At 53.7% G+C, this 18,517-nt stretch overlaps 1 protein-coding gene across 1 annotated transcript in view; it reads left to right on the forward strand.

Moving 5' to 3' along the window:
- Window positions 1–18,517, forward strand: part of PSD (pleckstrin and Sec7 domain containing) — a 65,899-nt gene that overhangs the window by 21,339 nt on the left and 26,043 nt on the right. The window contains exons 5-9 of the mRNA XM_077821719.1: window positions 13,248–13,448; window positions 15,053–15,133; window positions 15,773–15,885; window positions 16,649–16,707; window positions 17,286–17,375. Of these exons, the coding sequence (XP_077677845.1) occupies window positions 13,248–13,448; window positions 15,053–15,133; window positions 15,773–15,885; window positions 16,649–16,707; window positions 17,286–17,375 (544 nt within the window). The remainder of the gene's footprint in view (window positions 1–13,247; window positions 13,449–15,052; window positions 15,134–15,772; window positions 15,886–16,648; window positions 16,708–17,285; window positions 17,376–18,517) is intronic.

The following is an 18,517-nucleotide window of genomic DNA, read 5'->3' on the forward strand; positions in this document are numbered from 1 at the left end:
GCTGTATGCACAGGGAGACCAAGCAAGGAGCTCACGTGGCAAGAGCTAGACATGCACAGAACAAAAAAGACCCCTCCCCCCCAACCAGAGTGAGTGAGCTGGGGGTGTGGGGAGCAGAGAGCATGAGAGAAGCCCAGATGGCCACACACACAGGGAAGGAGAGGAGACGGGGTGATCTGGAGGCTACATGGGAGAAGATGGGGAAAGGAGGGAGCCAGCAGGCCTAGGCATAGGCAAAGGGTGGGGGTGGAGGGGCGCCGGGATCCCGGGAGGGCAACAAAGGGGTGGAGGCTGAGGGCCGTGTGTACAGGCTGGAGGGGGAGCATTAGACAGGGCTGCTGGAGCACAGGAGAGCCGGGCTGGAATCAGGGTGCCGCCCTAGGAGCAGGGAACCACGGCAACGCCCTGGCACCAAGCTCTGGCCTAGCTGGGCTCTGACCTAGGCCTTAGGGCAGAACCCACCATGGTAAGAGCTCTTGGAGAGCCTGGACTAGCTAGCTGGGGCCGGTGGGCGGGGACTAGCTCCCAGTCTAGGCTAATCTAAACTCCATTCAGGGACTGGGCTACTGGGCTGGGCTCTGGCTTGGGGGAGATGAAAGGCTGGGCTTAGAGCCATGCTCCCTCTTGGCAGGGGCGGGTTGGCACGGCCTCTGCCGCTGCACTAGCACACAGGTGTGGCTAGTCATGCTGGAGAGCCCCATCCCTACCAAGGGCTGAGGACCTGGTCTCCCCCCGCCATTGGCTCTTACTGTCAGGCTGGCTGTTGATCGTAAAGCTCAGAACTGAAGAATTGCTTCGGTCAGCTGGGATCAGTGCCAGAGACCCCAGCTGGGAGGGAGTCCCTAGCATCTTTAACTTCTATTTCCTCCACTTCCCCATGGGTCACACTCCACCCCTTGCTGTACCAGGCCCCAAGCTCTGAGATCCAGATGTCACTGGATTCAGACGCCCCCTGCCACAGGGTCCACGTCTCTCAGATTCTCCACCAAAGCTATCTGGTGAGTACACCAACTCTAAGGCCCCTGGCGCCTAGCTGCCCTGTGAACTGTTCTGCGGGGGAACACCGATCCTCATGGCAGCTCCCATTATTCACAGGGGGCATCTCTGCACACGTCTGACAAGAGCTTGCTGTACCATGGGAGGCGGGGGCTGGGCCAGGGAGCTAGCTTGATTGCAGCATGAGCCCACTCTACCTAACCTATGACCAATGCATGAGAGCAATGAGCCCCTGTCCCCAGAGTCAGACCCCAGCACTGACCCCATGCCAGCCATATTCCAACACGGGGAACAGCCCTGCAGGATTGGGCGATGGAGAGGGAGTCTCAAATGGGGGCATGGCTTGGGAAGAGGAGGTCTGGAGTGTTGTCAGCATTTCTGAACCGCCCTCCACTGACATCCTGCTGAGAAATGGCATTGTGTGTGACCAGGGTGACTTGGGAGCACCAGTCGAACGCCAGGAATGTTGGCTGAGCCATGCCCAGGAGAACATCTCCCTTCAACTGTGCCTGGTGAGAAGAGGTTGGGTAGGTCAACATGAGCGGCTCTGTGCTGGAAGGAGGGTCGCAGAGGGAGGCCCGCAAGGCTGCATCCCAGCTGGGGGAAGCGCCCGTTTCCTGAGCCAATGCCGCTCTGCTGTCTCCCCACTTAGCAGGACGTAGAGCAGAGCAGAAGGCTGCCTGGCCGGCTGAGAACGCTTGGCAGGAGGAGCTGCTGGTGGCAGCGAGTTGGATACAGCCCCGAGGCTATGTGAAAGTGCTACACTCTGCCAGCTTGGCAGCGTGGTGCTGCCTTTCTGGTGGGCCCCGTACCACCAGCACATGCAGGAGGCGCTCATGCAGCTCGTTCCTATCGGTTCTTGCAAGACTCGACCGCCTGCATGTGCACGTGCCTCCGACATGTGCCCTGTGCCTGGCTCCTTGCATGAGCCACTCCAACATGGAACTTCTGCTGCATGCTCTGCCCCAGGGGTTCTAAAACTGGGGGTTGGGACCCCTCAGGGGGATCGCGAGGTTATTACATGGCGGGTTGCGAGCTGTCAACCACCACTCCAAACCCCGCTTTGCCTCCAGCATTTCTAATGGTGTTAAATATATTAAAAAGTGTTTGTAATTTATAAGGGGGGGGGGGGTCGTACTCAGAGGCTTGCTGTGTGAAAGGGGTCACCAGTAAAAAAGTTTGAGAGCCACTGCTCTACCCCTTCCTGGGGTGGGCGCTCAGCATGGGCCTCTATCCTACCCCCTGACACGTTCTACGAGGTCATCTGGCCTGAATGTGATTGTGGTATCTCCTCTCGGTGTGAGCCTCCAGGCCTGCTCCCCTACCCACATGGGAGCCCCCATGGAACTCTCCACCCCCTGCTGCATGCATGCTTAGTGTGAATCTGCAGGTCCATGGTGTGTGCACCTTTAGGGTTGTGTTGTTGTATGGTGTCACGGACTCACAGGATTCCTGCTCTCTCTCAGCTCCCTACGGTCCCTGGGAGGAACCCCCTTCAGTGCGACAGCCTTTCTCAGGGGTCCACTCTCTCTCAGGGGTTAAGCCCCTGGATTAGAGCCTCCATCAGCACACAGAGTGCCCTCTAGCACTGCTTGGTCCAGACTTCCTTGTCCGGCTTGCCCTTCTTACACAGCTCTGTGATGGAAGCCACAGTGGGGTACAAACCTCCAGTAGTACCCTGCCATCCCATTAGGGACCTGGGCCTGTTTTCTGGTGTGAGGAATGGGCCAATCTCTGATCCCCTCCTCCTTGGCAGGCTCTGCCTTTAGACAGCCTCTTCCCACCTAGTGGCCCAGGTATGACACCTCTGCCATCCCCACCTTATCCTTTTTGTCCTCTGTAGTCGTCCAGCATCCTGGAGGTGTCTCAGCCCCCTCTTTGTCTGGAACACATCGTCCTCCCAGGTTGGCCTGAAGACCCAGATATTATTTATGCTCACCCAGGCACAGTCCTCCACCCCCCTCAGTAACTGATTCCCCAGGCACTGGGAGGTGGCAAGTGCTGCCTTGAGGTTGACAGGTAGGACCAGGAGCCCAAAGAGTCCCATAGGGGTAATGGGAGCAGATTCCAACCCGGCATCTGGGTCCAAACGTACTGGCCAGTAGCCTTTGGTGATATCCCTGGTAGTGAGGTAACTTCTCCTCCCAACTTGATTAGGAACTTGTTAGCCCTAGGCATGGGGCAGACATCAGACACAGTGACAGCACTGAGCTTCTGATACATAGTCTACACGAAGTCTGATTGATCCATCCTTCTTGGGGACCAGCACCACAGGAGAGGCCCAGGGCTGGTGGGTAGCTGGATCACCCCTAGGACCAACATGTCACTGATCTCTCTTCAGGTCCTGGGCTTTTTTCCCCATGACTGTGAATGGGGAACACCTGGTGGGTATGTTATTTTTGTCTCCCCTCCCCTCCCCTCCCCATGGACAGCTTTTAGTGAAACCTAGGCCAGCTGGAGAGCAGCTGCTGGTAGGGACACAGGCCCCTGCTCCCTGCCTGTTGGGCCAGGGTTAGCTGGTCTGAGAAGGGGATTGATTCCAGCGGGAGGCTGGCTCCTGTCTCAGGGAAGAGATCCACCAGGGGATTTCCCCCCCACCTTCTCGTTCCTCTGCCCACACACAACCAGCACCAACCACTCCCTGTCAACATGTGGCTTCTTTGTGTTAACTTGGTACACTCATCCGATTGGGCCGCACCAGTACATGACTCACCTCATTCAGCTGGTTCATGATTTCACAGGCCTGTCCCAGTTCCAGGCACCCTTTGCACTGAGCCGAGACTCCTCTCCTGGTCCCTGGTGCCACAGGAGCCAGCACACTGCCGTACCGGCCCTTCTGCTTTCCTTGGCCCCTGGCTAGATTCTTCCTGGCCAAGCCCATAGGCTCAGTGAGCTTTCCCTGGAATGTACTCCACCAGCACCACCCATTTCCCATTCCCATTTCCCTCCCATTTGTCTCTCAAGTCCCGGGGTCCCCTCACTTTTCTTCTGTTCACCAACTCAAAAGAGTGTCCCCCTGTGAATTTCTGGGGCAGTGAGAGTTTTGTAGCCCCCTTGCCTGGTGCACTGGCCCCTCTAATGTTTAGAGGGAGGGACATGGTACTTCTGGTAAACCACCAGCGGCCCCCTGATCCCACAAGGTTCAGATTTCCTGGTACCAGATCCCTTTTCTTACAGGGCTCTTTCCCTGCAGTTCTTCCCCCAGGGTCTTGCAACACTGGGGCCCATAAGGACCCTCAGCTTTTTCAAGGAGGAGTTCTTCTGTTGCTCGGTCTGGAGTTCAGCTGCTGGGTTTGGGCCAAGCCCTTGTTGGCTATGTCTCAGTTTCCACACCTCTTGGTCTCCACCCTGTTCCTGGTAACTCACCTCCCCCCTTTGGAGGTTCCACACCCCCTGCTGGGTAGATTGCTGGTGCCAGACTAAGCACCCCACTCGCCTGTAGCCACAGCCAAGACCCAAGGCGCTGTCTGGCCAGGTCTCCAATCCATTCCCCATCAGCACCTCCGCAGGTGTGGATCATGCACCCCAACCTCTTTGGGGCCCACTTTGGGCACCCCATTTCAGATGTATCTACATGATCTTAACTGGGGGTCTGATCACCCCCTTCAGGGTTAGGTATGCATTGGGCACAACTGGATCTGGGTCCACCACCTTGGCTGTCGTCACTTTAGCCCCCGTCTAGGCAACGAGCCCACTGCTTTGGTTACAGCATCAGAGCCAGCTTGAGCCGCCTCTCCCCAGTGCAGGACCAGCCAGTCACACTCAACTCCAGGGATCTGGCTGCAGATAGGCAGGTAACCCACACCTTGTAGATCTTTCTTGTGCTACTAACCAGGGAGAACATCCCCTCCTCCTCGCCAGCCGCGCCATTCACATGATCACTGGCTCCTGCCCTCTCCGCCTTCCTATCTCTGGGTTCAGCTCTTTGACTGTTACAAGGTCTGGAACCTGTCTTAAAGAGACTCAGTCACCCAAGAGTATGTCAAAGTTGATGTGCTGAAAGACGCCAGCTATCAGCCCCCCGACCCCATCCTTCCTCTGTCTGCACAGGAATCTGAGCCATAGACAGGGTGAATGGCTTTATATTTGGGACCTTCAGCCAAGTTATACAGTCCCTCAGCATCTGGTGGAGTTGCACCACACTAACAAGAATTCTTGGTCCCAGAATGTCTCCACCCTGTGAATATGTCCCAGTTGATCACCACTTTCTGTTCCCACCAGGGATCAGAGGTGCCTGAGCCCAGGGGTGTCTAACAAGACCTATCTGCTGGACTTGGGGTGGAAGCCTCTCTGTGACTCTTCCCTGACCAGCTCTGCCCACAGGAGCTGGTGGGTGACTGCTTCCTCCGAAGGGATAGAGCTGTGGAATAGACACATAGCTCGCTCTCTGAGCCTGTTTTACAGGTTGTCTTCCCTTTGCCATGTTAACCGTTTGAGGGCTTCTCTTGAGCCAAGATTTCCTTTATTTTTAGACACTGCACCACTTTGTGTCCTTTTGCCTGCAGTAATTACATCCCAGGTCCCATGGGGGGGGTCTGCCTACTCTGGCATTTGTGGGCACCCCTGCATCATCTTCCTAAAGTCCCACCTCTTAGAGGTCTCTGAGTGACTCCCCTTCTGAGTCTCCGACTTGAATCTCCCCCCACTCATTTGCTAGCGTACCTGGTCCAGTAACCACATTTTAAAGTCTGGATGGCAGATGTTAGACAGTTGCTCCAATCCCACCAGATTATACACGTCTTAGTGGGGATATTTTCCGAGTGGGGTGGTGACCTCCTTGTAGGTGATGTCTGGGATCTTGCATAATCCCGGAAATATTTTCTACATGCATCAGGGTTCAATTCAAACTTAAGCAGTCATGCCTGTTTGAACCATTTTTAGTTCCCGGATTCTGAACATCTTTATGGCCTCAGGGCCAAGCAGGGTGGGGTTAGAGAGCAGAGCTCATCCATAGGATCAACTGAGTTTGAATCAAAAACCTTCTCACAGGCAGTGAGATTGGCATCGAAACCCCTCCCCCATTACACTGGGGCACACTTTGGAATCTAGGCTTCCTAGTGAACTGGGATCTTGGGGTCCTTCCCCACGTATCCCATCGCAAGTCCTCTTTGCCTGCTTCTCCTCCAACTCCAGTTCCTGTTTCCGCTGCTCCAAGCCGTTTGCTAACCTGCTAGCCTCCACTCCTCCAGCTCCTGCACTCTCAGCTCCAGTTTCCATCTCTTTACCTCCACTGGAGGGAACCCAGGTTGGGATGTCCCGCTCCTGACTGGGGAACCAGGTCTGGTGGACCCACTGCTGCTGCCCCGACTGCCCTCTCCCCCCCCCGGCTACTCCCAGGCTCTCCAGGTGTCCGGAGAGCCCCACTGGGATCTGGCCCTTGCTCTTTGGACTGGTCACTCTCTACCAGCTGGCAATCAGCTGCTCCTGGGTGAGCCTCCCCACACTCAGCCCTCTCTCCCTGCACCGACCTGCAAGGTCCCTTTCAGGGAGCTGGTTCTAGGCCCTTTCCTTGCTTGTTCCTTCAATTCCTCTTGTTTTATCGCTGGCAGCCACTCACTGCAAAGCCCCTCTGCTCTCAGCCAACTGTCTACAGGGTGCATCCACCAACCGCCCTCTGCTACCAAGTTGTCATGGACTCACAGGACTCCTGCTCTCTCTCAGCTCCCTACGGTCCCTGGGAGGAACCCCCTTCAGTGTGACAGCCCTTCTCACAGGTCCACTCTCTCTCAGGGGTTAAGCTATAAGCCCCTCCATCTCCTGGAACTGCACCTCTCTGAGCCTCCAGCACGCCTGTCTCTCCCCGTGGGCCCCATCAGGGAGTTCACTCACTCTGGACTCCCAGGGCCTCCACTCCCGGAAGGAATAATGTAACCCTGATCTCTAGACTGGAGTGACTCTCAGCCAGTGTAAAACAGAAGAGTTTATTGAGCGTCTGAACACAGCGTAGGAAACTCTCAGGGCCTCAGGCCTGGCCTCCCTCAGCACAGTACATCTAAGTCTCCCTTGCATCCAGGTGGGCTCTGGCTGCTCTCTCGCCCCAGTCAAGAAGCCCTCTCCTTCCAGCGATCATCCTATATCACCGGCCATAAGAATTCATGCAAAACACTAAGAAAATCCCCCACTTCATCAAATCTGGACAATACAATGTGACTCCCAGCCCAGGTGCCAGGAGCCTCACCCAGCTGCCCTGGCCCTGCTCATCCTCCAGTGAAACGTCCTGAACATCCTTCAGCCAGTTTAAATGGGCCAGATCCTTCTCTTTCACTCTGCGTGTGTGTGTGTGTGTGTGTGTGAGAGAGAGAGAGATTCCACTCCAGTCAATGGGATCTTTGTGCACACAGTGGCTGGAGGATTGGGTCCTTAATACCGACTGAGCGCTAGGTGGTTGGAAAAAGCCTGGAGATGAACTCCCTTCTGTCCTGTGATGGGACCGGGACAGTCCTTTGCCTTTGGGGAACCCGTACCCCAGTTCCAAGTTGATGTGCCCAGAACCAGGAGTGCGGAGTTCTCTGAAAACACCACTCCAACCTAATGTTGCTTGCTCTGTATTTATCTGGCTGACCACCTTTCTTCTTCCGAGACTCAAGCACATTGTGGCTGTACAGAACTATGCTGAGGCTGTCCCAAACACACCCAGCAACTGAGAACCTCATTCTTTCTGATAGGAAGGGGCAGGGCTTCAATCAGTCTGAGTGGGGCATGTTCTGGTGTGGACAGAAAGCACAATGTGAATTCATGCCAGGGATGGGAATTTTAGCACGAACAAGGGAATTGATTGGTGCCTTTATACCAGTATGAAGCACTCACTGGTGGCAAGACAGAGGGCTGCTTCAGAAGCCAAATATTGTAAGGGGTGTCTAGATTTGGGATGGGGAGCTGTAGTAGAAAGCACCAATTACTAACCAAGGCTGGCTTGACAGAGAATGCTATGGCAACGAGGAAAGGGAGGCAGAAGGTGCTTAGCAACTAGAAGGGGCTGACAGCAGGATTTTGAGAGGGACAGTTGACAAATGGCAGCTGGAGTGTTGAATGACTGACTGGGAAAATAATAGAATGAATGTTCCCCTTTGTTCATGTAGTGACTTCGAAGCGCACAGCTGTACGGCATGTGGGGGGACAGCCAACTCCATGCAGGCAACACCCACACCCCGGACAAACAGATAAAATCCCACAGGGTGTGAGCCATTGCCAGTTATTACAATGAGAACAGGAAGTGGCACAACGGGAATCTGTTCCCCAGGCGCAGGCTGTAACAGGCAAGAGGAGAGAGTACAATGTGAATGTTTTCCCCATGACTACAGGGATAGGAGGTGGCATGAAAAGATTCCTTGACCCCTGGTGACAGTTGTAGTGAGTTCAGGAAGTAGCATTACATGAATTGGGTCCCACAAGAACAGTTGTAAAAAGAACAGGAAGTGGCGTTGTACAACTGGTATCCTGGGAACTGACCTGTTAGTGAAATGGTGAGGGGTTGTGGCAGGTCAGTCTTGAGATGCAGCAGCAGAGCTGAGAATACAATCCCAGACTGGAATAGCAGTGTGCTCTGAGGAGCGTGGGACCAGAGCTCCTGGTCGGGATGGAGGGGTGTCATGCAAGCTGTGTGGATGCCAAACTGGAATATTGAGGGAGTTTCAGGTCAGTCTGTAGACGACTCACAGAAGATGCTTGTACAGTACTAGATTGAATATTGATTTATTTTTTAAATGTAGGCCAATCTTCTGGATAAGGTTTTATGTTAGACTTACATTGAACTAAATAGTTCTTCAAGCCAAACAGAAATGCTGCTTTAGAAAGTGCAGTTTGAAAAACTGCCTTGAAATGTTTTAGCTCATTTGCAGGGAAAATGGAGTCACCTTGGTTATGACACTCACATCCATGCACATTTTGTTCTGGTTGCCACTGATTGAAAGACTTGGTTGTTGGTTTTCTTCCTTGAAAGCACTTTTGTTTAAAAATCAGAGTGACTTTGACTTGGTGAGGGATGGATTTTAGCTTGTCAACAGTATAGCCAAACTTGAGGACTAAAGAATCAAGGCTGCTGCTTCCAACTTAAAGATAGTATAGTAGCTCTGCCATAAGAAAAAAAAAAGTTAATTTCAAAGCCTGGAGCATGAATCAGCTCATTTTTATCTTAAAATGTTAAGTGCCAGATAGATTATCTTCTGCCCTAGGTTCTGCTGATTTAGAGCCTGAAATCAGGATTGCAGGCTGGAGATGGTAGATTTCAGATACTACACAGCTTTCAGGAGTGCGCTATCTAATCCACGCATGCCAGTTTAAAGAGGCAAAGAGGAACCCCACCTATCAGTCAGAAGCAGATGGGAGAAAACTGGAGAGAGATGTGGACTGTGAGAGAGAAAGAGAGAAATTATTGTAAAGATCAATGCAAGATTTTGCCTTCAGCTATAGCCAGAAAATCAATCTGGAGAAGGCAGTTGAGAGGTCACTTTGAGAGGCCCAACAGAACTCATAACCCCTCTGAGTTGGGCTTGAAATGTCCCCTCTTATTTGGAGCACAGTGGAGATGTTGGTCATTAACAGAATGGAACAGCAGCATCACCTTGGCAGTGGGTGGACAGAATCTGAAAGGGAGAGGTGGGTTTTCAGTCGACTCTGGACGGAAAGCACAAAAAGGGCCTTCAGCCAGGTACAAGTTGGAACGTGATTTGCTAGCTGCTTGTAGATGCCACCTTAAAGAGTCAGGCTATGCTTGCTGTTAGGATCAGTTAAGACTTGGCTCCCTGGAGTCAAGTGACATGTTTGTGACATGGCTGGCTATGGGTTATCCGGCTACAAGAAATGGCTTTTTTGTGCCCCCTACTCCAACCCAGGAATTTGCTCCCAACAGCAATAGTGGGACAGTGTGCGTAAGGGTTGGAAAGCTGGCCGACAGTAGATGAGACTGGGGTTGAAAACAAACTCTAATCTATGATATCCATATTGTAGTGCCATGCAATCATTGATGTATTTATCCCCACACCACTCCTGAAAGGGAAGGAAATGCTATTATCTCCATTTTACAAATGGGGAAACTGAGGCACACTTACTCAGCCAGGTTCACACAGGGAGTCTGTGGCAGAGCAAGCAATAGACCCTGGGTGTGTCAAAACACAGGCTAGTGCCCTAGCACTGGGCCATACTTCGTGTGTTGGTCTTATTGTAATCACAGGCACGTAACGGACAAAATTCAGTGGGAGTTACACCTACTTACACCAGAGCTGAATTTGGCCCCCTGACTCAAAGATCAAGACTAAGAACCATGTTCAAAAACTAAGCTGGGGAGTTGGGGAAAATGGAAGCAAATGGTTTCAGAAGCAGATAAATCCTCCTCTAAATCTCCTTCCACCCGGCTGGACTCGGGAGAGCTCTCTGCCATCCTCTACACTTGACCCCTGTGTGGAGCATGCTTGGCTGGCTTCCAGAATTCCACACATGCAGTGTGCACTCGAACCGTGTGGAACGGAGAGGAGTCTGTGTCCTTAGTGGATGAAGCAGGCTCTGCAGGAGATCTGATTCTGTAACTGGCTCAGGAGAGGAGGCCTCTTAAAAGTCAATTAGAGGACCGTAAAAATAAATCAGACTAAGACATCATGGGGCTGCCAGAAAATCTGGGCGAGGTCAGTGTTGCTGAATGTTTTCTGTTGAAGGGATTCTGGATGCTTTTGATTGGGAGAACTTCTCTGTCTCTGGGTCAGTCTGATCTGAAGGCTAACCCTAGAATAACTCTTCTAACATGTCACTCTAAGGCCTCAAGGAGTGAAGTAGTACAGGAAGCGGAATACACAGGATTGGGCACTGAACTGCAGGTTAGGAGACCTGGGCTCTATTCTCTGTTTGCCCCTCTGTGCCTTGGTTTGCCCTTCTGTAACGTGGGGATAATAGTATCGCCGTTCCTTTGTAAAGTGCTTTGAGATCAATGGATGAGAAGTGCTAAGTAAAGAAGTCAGCATACTGGTTTGGATTATAAAACTACTGCTTTCCTAGGAATGCAGGCAGTTTGTTCCAGTTAATATATCCATTAAGGCATTTACATTCGTGGGTGTCGCACACTGGACGAAGATCCTGCAATCAGCCCATTGCATATGTTGGACACATGCTTTGTGGGACCCAGAGAATGCATGGCACTATGTTGCATGCCTTTAGTATGCAGGCAGGAGTGGGGAGGGGAGGATGTAGGCTAAGGAGCATTCGATGGCTGTGCAAGGAGCTGATGGCTCTGTTCTGTGTGTGTAAGTGTATGAAGGGGCCTGTCTAAACCCCTGGTACCTGTGAGAATTCACTGGCCCATAGTCTTTTGGCTGGGGACAGTATTTCCATAAACCATAAAGAATTTCACAGATGAAATAGCACTGGCAATTATGAGGAATACGATTAAGAGCTAGATTGTGCCTTTAGGGCACCTGCCTGCATTGGAGAGGGCAAAGAGGGACTTTGCAATGCCAGCAGCTCCTGCAGGAAGGCCCAGAACCCGCATGGGTGCTGGGGGACTGCACACAGCACTAGCAGCTTCCCTGATTGGTGCATACAGGGTTTCCCCTGGGCCTTCTACACTGAGTCTAGGATTGGGCCTGCCCCCTGCAGAAGAACGCTTCGGGTGAGGAGGGTGGCTGCTCACAGAGCTTGGCACCATCTAACCCAGTGGTTCTCAAACTTCTGTACTGGCGACCCCTTTCACATAGCAAGCCTCTGAGTGCAACCCCCCTTATAAATTAAAAACAGTTTTAAATATATTTAACACCATTATAAATGCTGGAGGCAAAGCGGGGTTTGAGGTGGAGGCTGAGAGCTTGTGACCCCCATATAATAACCTTGTGACCCCCTGAGGGGTCCCGACCCCCATTTTGAGAACCACTGATCTAACCCAAGAGTCAAGTTTGTACAGTGTTATGGATAGTCCCAAACTTACCCTGGGGTGGCACCATTAAAGTACCTGCTGATGTATCCACTGGGGTGCTTATATTGGTCCCAGAAAAGCTATGACCTCACCCACTTTGTCTCTCTAATCGCCTGGGACTGACAGGACTACAACAACACTGCACAGCTATAGGAGCTAGGTATTACTCACCAGGCCAGCACTCAGGGGTTAAGCTGAGCTCAAGGCCATGGGACTGTGATCCAGTCAGTCCAGCAGGGAGTCTCCAGAGTTCTTCCAGCTTGGATCCTATCTCTGGGCCAGTGGTGGCCATAAACCAATGCAATTTCCATGCTCCCTGCGGGGTGCTGCACCCAGCCACAGCTCTCCAGCCACCAGCCAAGCAGCACCCCCAGTTCCCCATTCAAGGGCCTGACTCCACTTCAGCACCGCCAGCCCGTGGCAGAGTGTGAATTTCCTCCCTCCTCTGAAAGCTGGGTTTCAGCTCCACAGGGCTGGAGACAGCTGAGTCAGCACAGCAAGGAGAAACCTGCTCTGCACTAGTGGAGAAGAGGCTGGAGGGGCCTTTCAGAACCAGGGGCAAGCCCTGGACTGGCATCTCTGGAGAGAGCTTGTTCTGCAGAGGAGTCATCCTCCCGCCCAGTCTCCCACAGTGTGCTGGATTCGTTTTTCTGTTGAGCCTGCCGCTGGTCCTCTCCACTGACCATGCTGCTGGGAAACCTTGTGCACCTGCTTAGATCTGCACTCATGAGCTAGGTGAACCTTAGAGAGTCTGTCCAGGGAATCTGTGAACATTTGGCTCTGGGGGGTCTAAAAGGATTTAAAATTGTCCAGCTTGTCCCCGTCTGATGCAGAGGATGGGAAGGAGCAAGCAGGTGTATTGAGAAAGAGAGGAGAGGGCACCATGGGGGGTGGATCCCGGTGGCAAGATTTGCTGGCTTCTTTCAGAGCGGGGGATGTGTCAGACACCACACAACTGGAAAGCAGGGTATATACGCAGGGCAAGTCTTCAATTATATCCCTTTCCCTAAAGGTTCTGGCCCCTCGGCCCAACGGCAGGAGACAGCCTGGAGGGGTCAGATGATGGGTCACTGAGGGTTACAGGTCTGCCTCCAAACTCTAGGTTGGGCATCAAACAAAACCAAAGTGGGGAACACCCAGATCCCACCCCTCGTACTTCCAGCCAGTACTGCGGCCTAGTAGCAGTATCTAGAGCTGAAGCCTCCTGGGATGTCTTTCCTCAGAGAGCTGTGGAGATCCAGGTAGCGAGCTGCAGAAAGGATGGTGAACCTGGGGTCAGGAGCCCAGGTGCCTTAGCAGGATGCAGTGGAAAAAGCTTTGTTGCAAGACTTACCCGAGGCTTCTGTTTTTGTTGCAGTGACCATCCTCTGAGTCAGCTGGTCTCGGACTCAGACTCCGAGATGGACAGCACGGAGCAGCTAGCGCTGGGCAGCACAGACACGCTGTCCAACGGGCACAAGGCCGACCTCGAGGCTGCCAAGCGCCTGGCAAAGAGGCTCTACAACCTGGATGGATTCAAAAAAGCAGACGTGGCTCGCCATTTGGGGAAGAAGTACGTGTGGGTATTATGAGGAGAGGCTGTTCATCCAGGGTGCTGCTCAGTCACTGAGGAGACAGAGCAGCCTGCTGCATGCATAGGTGCTCCACAGGGGCATAGGAGCATGCAGAGAATGGTAGGAAAGAGACAGCCAGACCCAAGGACAGACTGCCCTTAGCAGGAGCTCATGGGAGCGCTCCGCACGACCCACATCTAAAAGGCCACGTATGCCCAAAATTCATCCCACATGCACCATTTACACCAAGTATTACTGCATTCAGGCTCCAGGGAGAACTCAGAATATTGCCCTCTGGAGATCAGTGCGAAACACCTCAAACCTGGCGACTGTATTGGGTGTGTCCACCCCCATCACACTGTCCACTGTCCTATCTCATGTCCCCTGGTGTGATACTAAGTCAGAGGTGGGCAAACTATGGCCCGCGGGCCACATCCGGCCTTTGGGACTGTCCTGCCCAGCCCCTGACTCCTGGCCTGGGAGGCTCGCCCCCGGCCCCTCCCCCGCAGCCTCAGCTCACTGCGCGGCTGGCGCAATGCTTGGGGCGGCAGAGCAGCGAGCTCCTGGGGCAGCGCAGCTGCAGAGCCTGGCCTGACCCGGTGCTCTGTGCTGCACGGCTGCCTGTCCTGGTGCAGTCGTGCCACCACCCACCGGTGCTCCAGGCAGTGTGGTAAGGAGGCAGGGAGTGGGGGGGTTGGATAGAGGGCAGGGGACTTCGGGGGTGGTGGTCAGGGGGCGGGGGTGTGGATAGGGGTTGGGGCAGTCAGAGGGCAGGGAACAGGGTGGTTGAATGGGGGCAAGGGTCCCTGGGGGGCAGTCAGGAAGGAGGGGGGGGGTTGGATGGGGCGGTGGTCAGGGGCAGGGGTTCCAGGGACAGTCAGGGGACAGGGAGAAGGGGTGGTTGGATGTGGCACGGGTCCCAGGGGGGCCGTCAGGAAGGAGGGGGGGTTGGATGAGGCAGCGGGGGGAAGTCAGGGGCAGGAGGTCCGGGGGCAGTCAAGGAGAAGGGGTGGTTGGATGGGACAGGGGTCCCGGGGCGGGGGGGGGCAGTCAGGAAGGAGAGGGGAGTTAGATGGGGCGGCAGGGGGCAGTTAGGGGCGGGGGATCCTGGGGCGGTCAGGGGACAGAGAGCGGGGGGTGGATGGGGCAGGGATCCCCGGGGGGCTGTCAGGGAACAGGGGGGTTGGATGGGGCAGGAGTCCCGGGGGGGGCTGTCGGGGCGAGAAGTGGGGGGGGTCGGATGGGGGCGGGGGCCAGGCCATGCCTGGCTGTTTGGGGAGGCACAGCCTCCCCTAACTGGCCCTCCATACAATTTCAGAAACCCAGTGCAGCCCTCAGGCCAAAAAGTTTGCCCTCCCCTGTACTAAGTGCTTTAAAATCGCTGGATGATTACCTGTTCTGTTCATTCCCTCTGAAGTCCCTGGCATTGGCCACTGTCAGAAGACAGGACACTGGGCTAAATGGATCTTTGGTCTGACCCAGTATAGCTGTTCTTATGTTCTTAAAATTTCCTCTGTTCCTCCCCCTCCATCTCCATCCCTCTCTCTCTCTCTCTACACTGGTCTGTCACAGTGGTCTGGTCTATTCAACTCTCTCCCCTCTCTTTCAGTAATGAGTTCAGTAAGATGGTGGCTGGGGAATATCTGAAATTCTTCGTGTTCACTGGGATGAGTCTGGACCAGGCTCTCAGGTCAGAATCTTTCATGGGGCCACACATGTTTTTAGGAGCCGTTCATCATCAGAATCTATGTGCACCCCAGCAACACGGGCCATCTGCAGTTAAGAGCAAAAGGTCCCCCACACACACAGGCTGGCCCTAGACCCAGCACCAAAAGACGGTTGTAAAGCCGTTCACATCTCAAGAAGACTTCTCCTCTTACCCAAGAAATGTAATTTTTCCCAAGGACCATCTCCAACATGGGAACCCATCACGTGGGCTGGTGTCTAAGAACATGGGAGGACATACCAAACCTTACATTCTAGTGGAGGGAGATGTCATGGATTCTGGACACCGTCCAGCCACAGCTGAGTTTCCACAATCTCAGTCTCCGAGCACAGACAGTTCTGGGATGGGTTCAGCCGCTGTTCCCATGCAGACTGTCCTACCTGATGTAGAGTTCTGGGATGTGCACATGGGACCGTCTGATCACGTGTTCGGTGGGGAATCCTCCAAGTGGATGAAATAACAATGTAGGAGTTCTGGGCTCCCTGTTGTACGCACTGGTGTTTTTCCTGTCTGTTACAAAAAGGACAATTCTCCTGCTCCTTGACAGGGTGGGGCGGGGCAGGTGGTGTTTGGTTTGATGCATGTCCCACTCTTATTCTTCAGGTCCTTTCTGAAGGAGCTGGCCCTGATGGGGGAGACTCAGGAGAGAGAGCGAGTCCTGGCTCATTTTTCACAACGCTATTATCAGTGCAACCCCAATGCTGTCTCCTCTGAGGGTGAGCTACCATATGGCTGTGGCTGCGTGTGTGTTTGTAAACCTGGGTGCAGATTCCCTGACCAAAACTAGGTTAAGCTGGAGTTAAGGCAGAGAGCACATGCCAGTACCTGACAGATAAATAAATCACAGGGGATGTTGTAATTATTCCCAAACTAAGTGTTGTAAACCCAGGAAATTCAGAGATAAGGCTTCACTGAAAGCCAGACTTGTTATGGCCTAGACATGCACAGTTTGGACACTCGCCACCTGTAACTGTAGTAGATCAGCACCAGGAGAGAGAAAGGAGCTACTCTTAAGTGTAACTGTGTGCTTGGATGTCTGAGTCCCGTGACTCAGAATGGCAGGGACTTTCAAAGTGAAATAGCCAGGGCAACCGGATGCTCTAGTGGCCACTAGCAGTTGCCCAGATCTCTCTATTTCATCTGGACTTTTTACATCCTTGTTTCTTTCTTGACTTAATTCACCACCGCATGCCTGCATGTCCTCACCTTGAATCAACCTTGAGTCAGCTCCATGTGCATGGGGATTTAGGGCTTGCTGGGTGCCGGATGCCATGTCAAAGCTTACACAGGGTTCTGTAGCATTAATTCTGGCTTCACTGCTCTTCTATTGTGTGGTCCCAGCCCCAAAGCAGCTGTGCAAAATCCCATCAAGTGCAGTTGCTTTGGGGCCGGGACCACACAATAGAATTAAATGGAACTTCAGCCTGCACAGCTGATCTGAGTGGTGCTCTGATCACCTTTCTTGTGCTTGTGCTGCAGACGGAGTCCACACGCTGACCTGTGCCCTGATGCTCTTAAACACAGACCTCCATGGGCATGTGAGTACCTGCTAGCTCCAGCACCCTGCATGCTCTGCTCCTCCACTAGGCGTCTTCTCATCTGGGAGGGAGCAAAGTGTCCATTGTCTGACTGCGTGTTAGCAGAAGGCACCTGGGGTATGTGGGAGCCAGCCCGTTAGCTGTGTGGGGGTGTCAAGAGGACGGGAAGGAGAAGCAACAAAGAGTGGAGAAGGCGTGATGAGCGGGTAGAAAAGGTTGCAGGAGAGAGAAGGGCATTGGCAAAGCAGCAGCAAGCTGAGACGGGGCTGAGGAGAAGAGAGGAGTGGGAAGGAGAGGTAAGGAAGACAAGGGAGGAGAGTGAGGGGGATGGGAAGGGAATCACTGAGTGGCCTTGGGGCTTTGAATTTTGACAGGAATGGCTTTTTAAAGCTCCCTAGCCCTTAGGAAAGGGGGCCAGGTTCTCCACATCTCCAAGTGGCCTTTCATGAGATCCAGGCAGTGCTGCTCTGTAATGCTTGGCTGTCCTACCGCCAGGGTGCAGGGGGGCTCTCCGACCAGCCGCTGCTCCCACTCCCCAAAGGTAACCAGCCACATTTCTCTGCCCCTGTCACCACCAGAACATAGGGAAGAGAATGTCCTGCTCTGACTTCATTGGGAACCTGGAAGGCCTCAACGGAGGGAGTGATTTCCCCAGGGAGCTGCTCAAGGTAACTCAGATCGGTCTCCCCAGCTGAGCCAGGCCAGCTAGCGTTCAGGCTGGGATCCCTCTTAGAAAACTGCTTTTGTGCCACTTCCTAGTAAGGGATTCCCCCGGCACCTGGCTGGCTCACTCAGGCGTTGTCTGGGGCACTGAGTGGGGTGCAGTCTTGCACCCAGAGCAGACTGCATAGGCAGCATTACCCTGGGCAGCAGCTTTCTCTAGAGCAGGTGTTTGCTAGGAGGGGCAATTTGTTGTCCTGAACTATGGCTGTAAATTCGTGCAAAGCAAATTTATTTTCATGTGCCATGGCCTGGCATCCACTAGAGAAACTAACCCCCGTACAGCCTCTTGCACATTTGTAGGATGCTCTGCATCCACACACAATGCCCCAGGGGTCAGAAAACCAGAAAAATAAACAGCGTCTCAGCAGATTGAATAACTGAGCAAAGCTTAGCTGGTCCAGACTGAAGCTGAACCGGTTTAGTGCCTGTGTGGATGCAGATAAGCTCAAAGTCCTGGGAGCGTCCCCAGGAAACCAGTGGCCCCGCATGGTGCCCCAGAATGCATTGCTTCTGGAAGCTGAGCCAGGAATTGTGGGATAGATACCCAGAAGGCATTACAACTGAAGAGGATTAGGACACCACTAGTGTTGATGTGGAGCAAAACTGACCCCAACTCAGCATGGCTAATGCGAAGGCAGCGACCGGCACATGCTGCAACTGGTTCAAGCTGCTAGCATAGGCTGAGGCCCATTGCTTGGGTGGAACCCTCTCCCTGGCCGTGTGCCGAGGCAGAGCGCTGCGAATGCACCATCCCTAGCAGCCAGCGAGCTCTGCTCCTTTGGACAGTCCTCCCGTCCCCTTCATCTACACTCCATCCAACCTCCTTTGGGGTGTGTCCTTTCCAGCTCCACTGTGTTATCCTGACCCAGAACAACCTTCCCCTCGGGCCAAGGAGAGCCGGGTGGAGCTACCCCCAGATTTCCCACTTCCCCTGCACAGGCCCACTGTGTTGTACCTCCCCGTCCTGCCCCTGGAGCCAGGAATCCAGCTAGAGTCCTGCCTGCTGTGTTGGCCCAGCGTGTCTCTGTCTGTTAGGGCTGTTCCAGAGGTGACTTGGTAAAGGCTGCTGTGCCCAGCTGTCTCGGAA

This window comes from Eretmochelys imbricata, chromosome 7 (genome assembly GCF_965152235.1).
Source record: "Eretmochelys imbricata isolate rEreImb1 chromosome 7, rEreImb1.hap1, whole genome shotgun sequence".
NCBI classification, from domain to species: domain Eukaryota; kingdom Metazoa; phylum Chordata; order Testudines; family Cheloniidae; genus Eretmochelys; species Eretmochelys imbricata.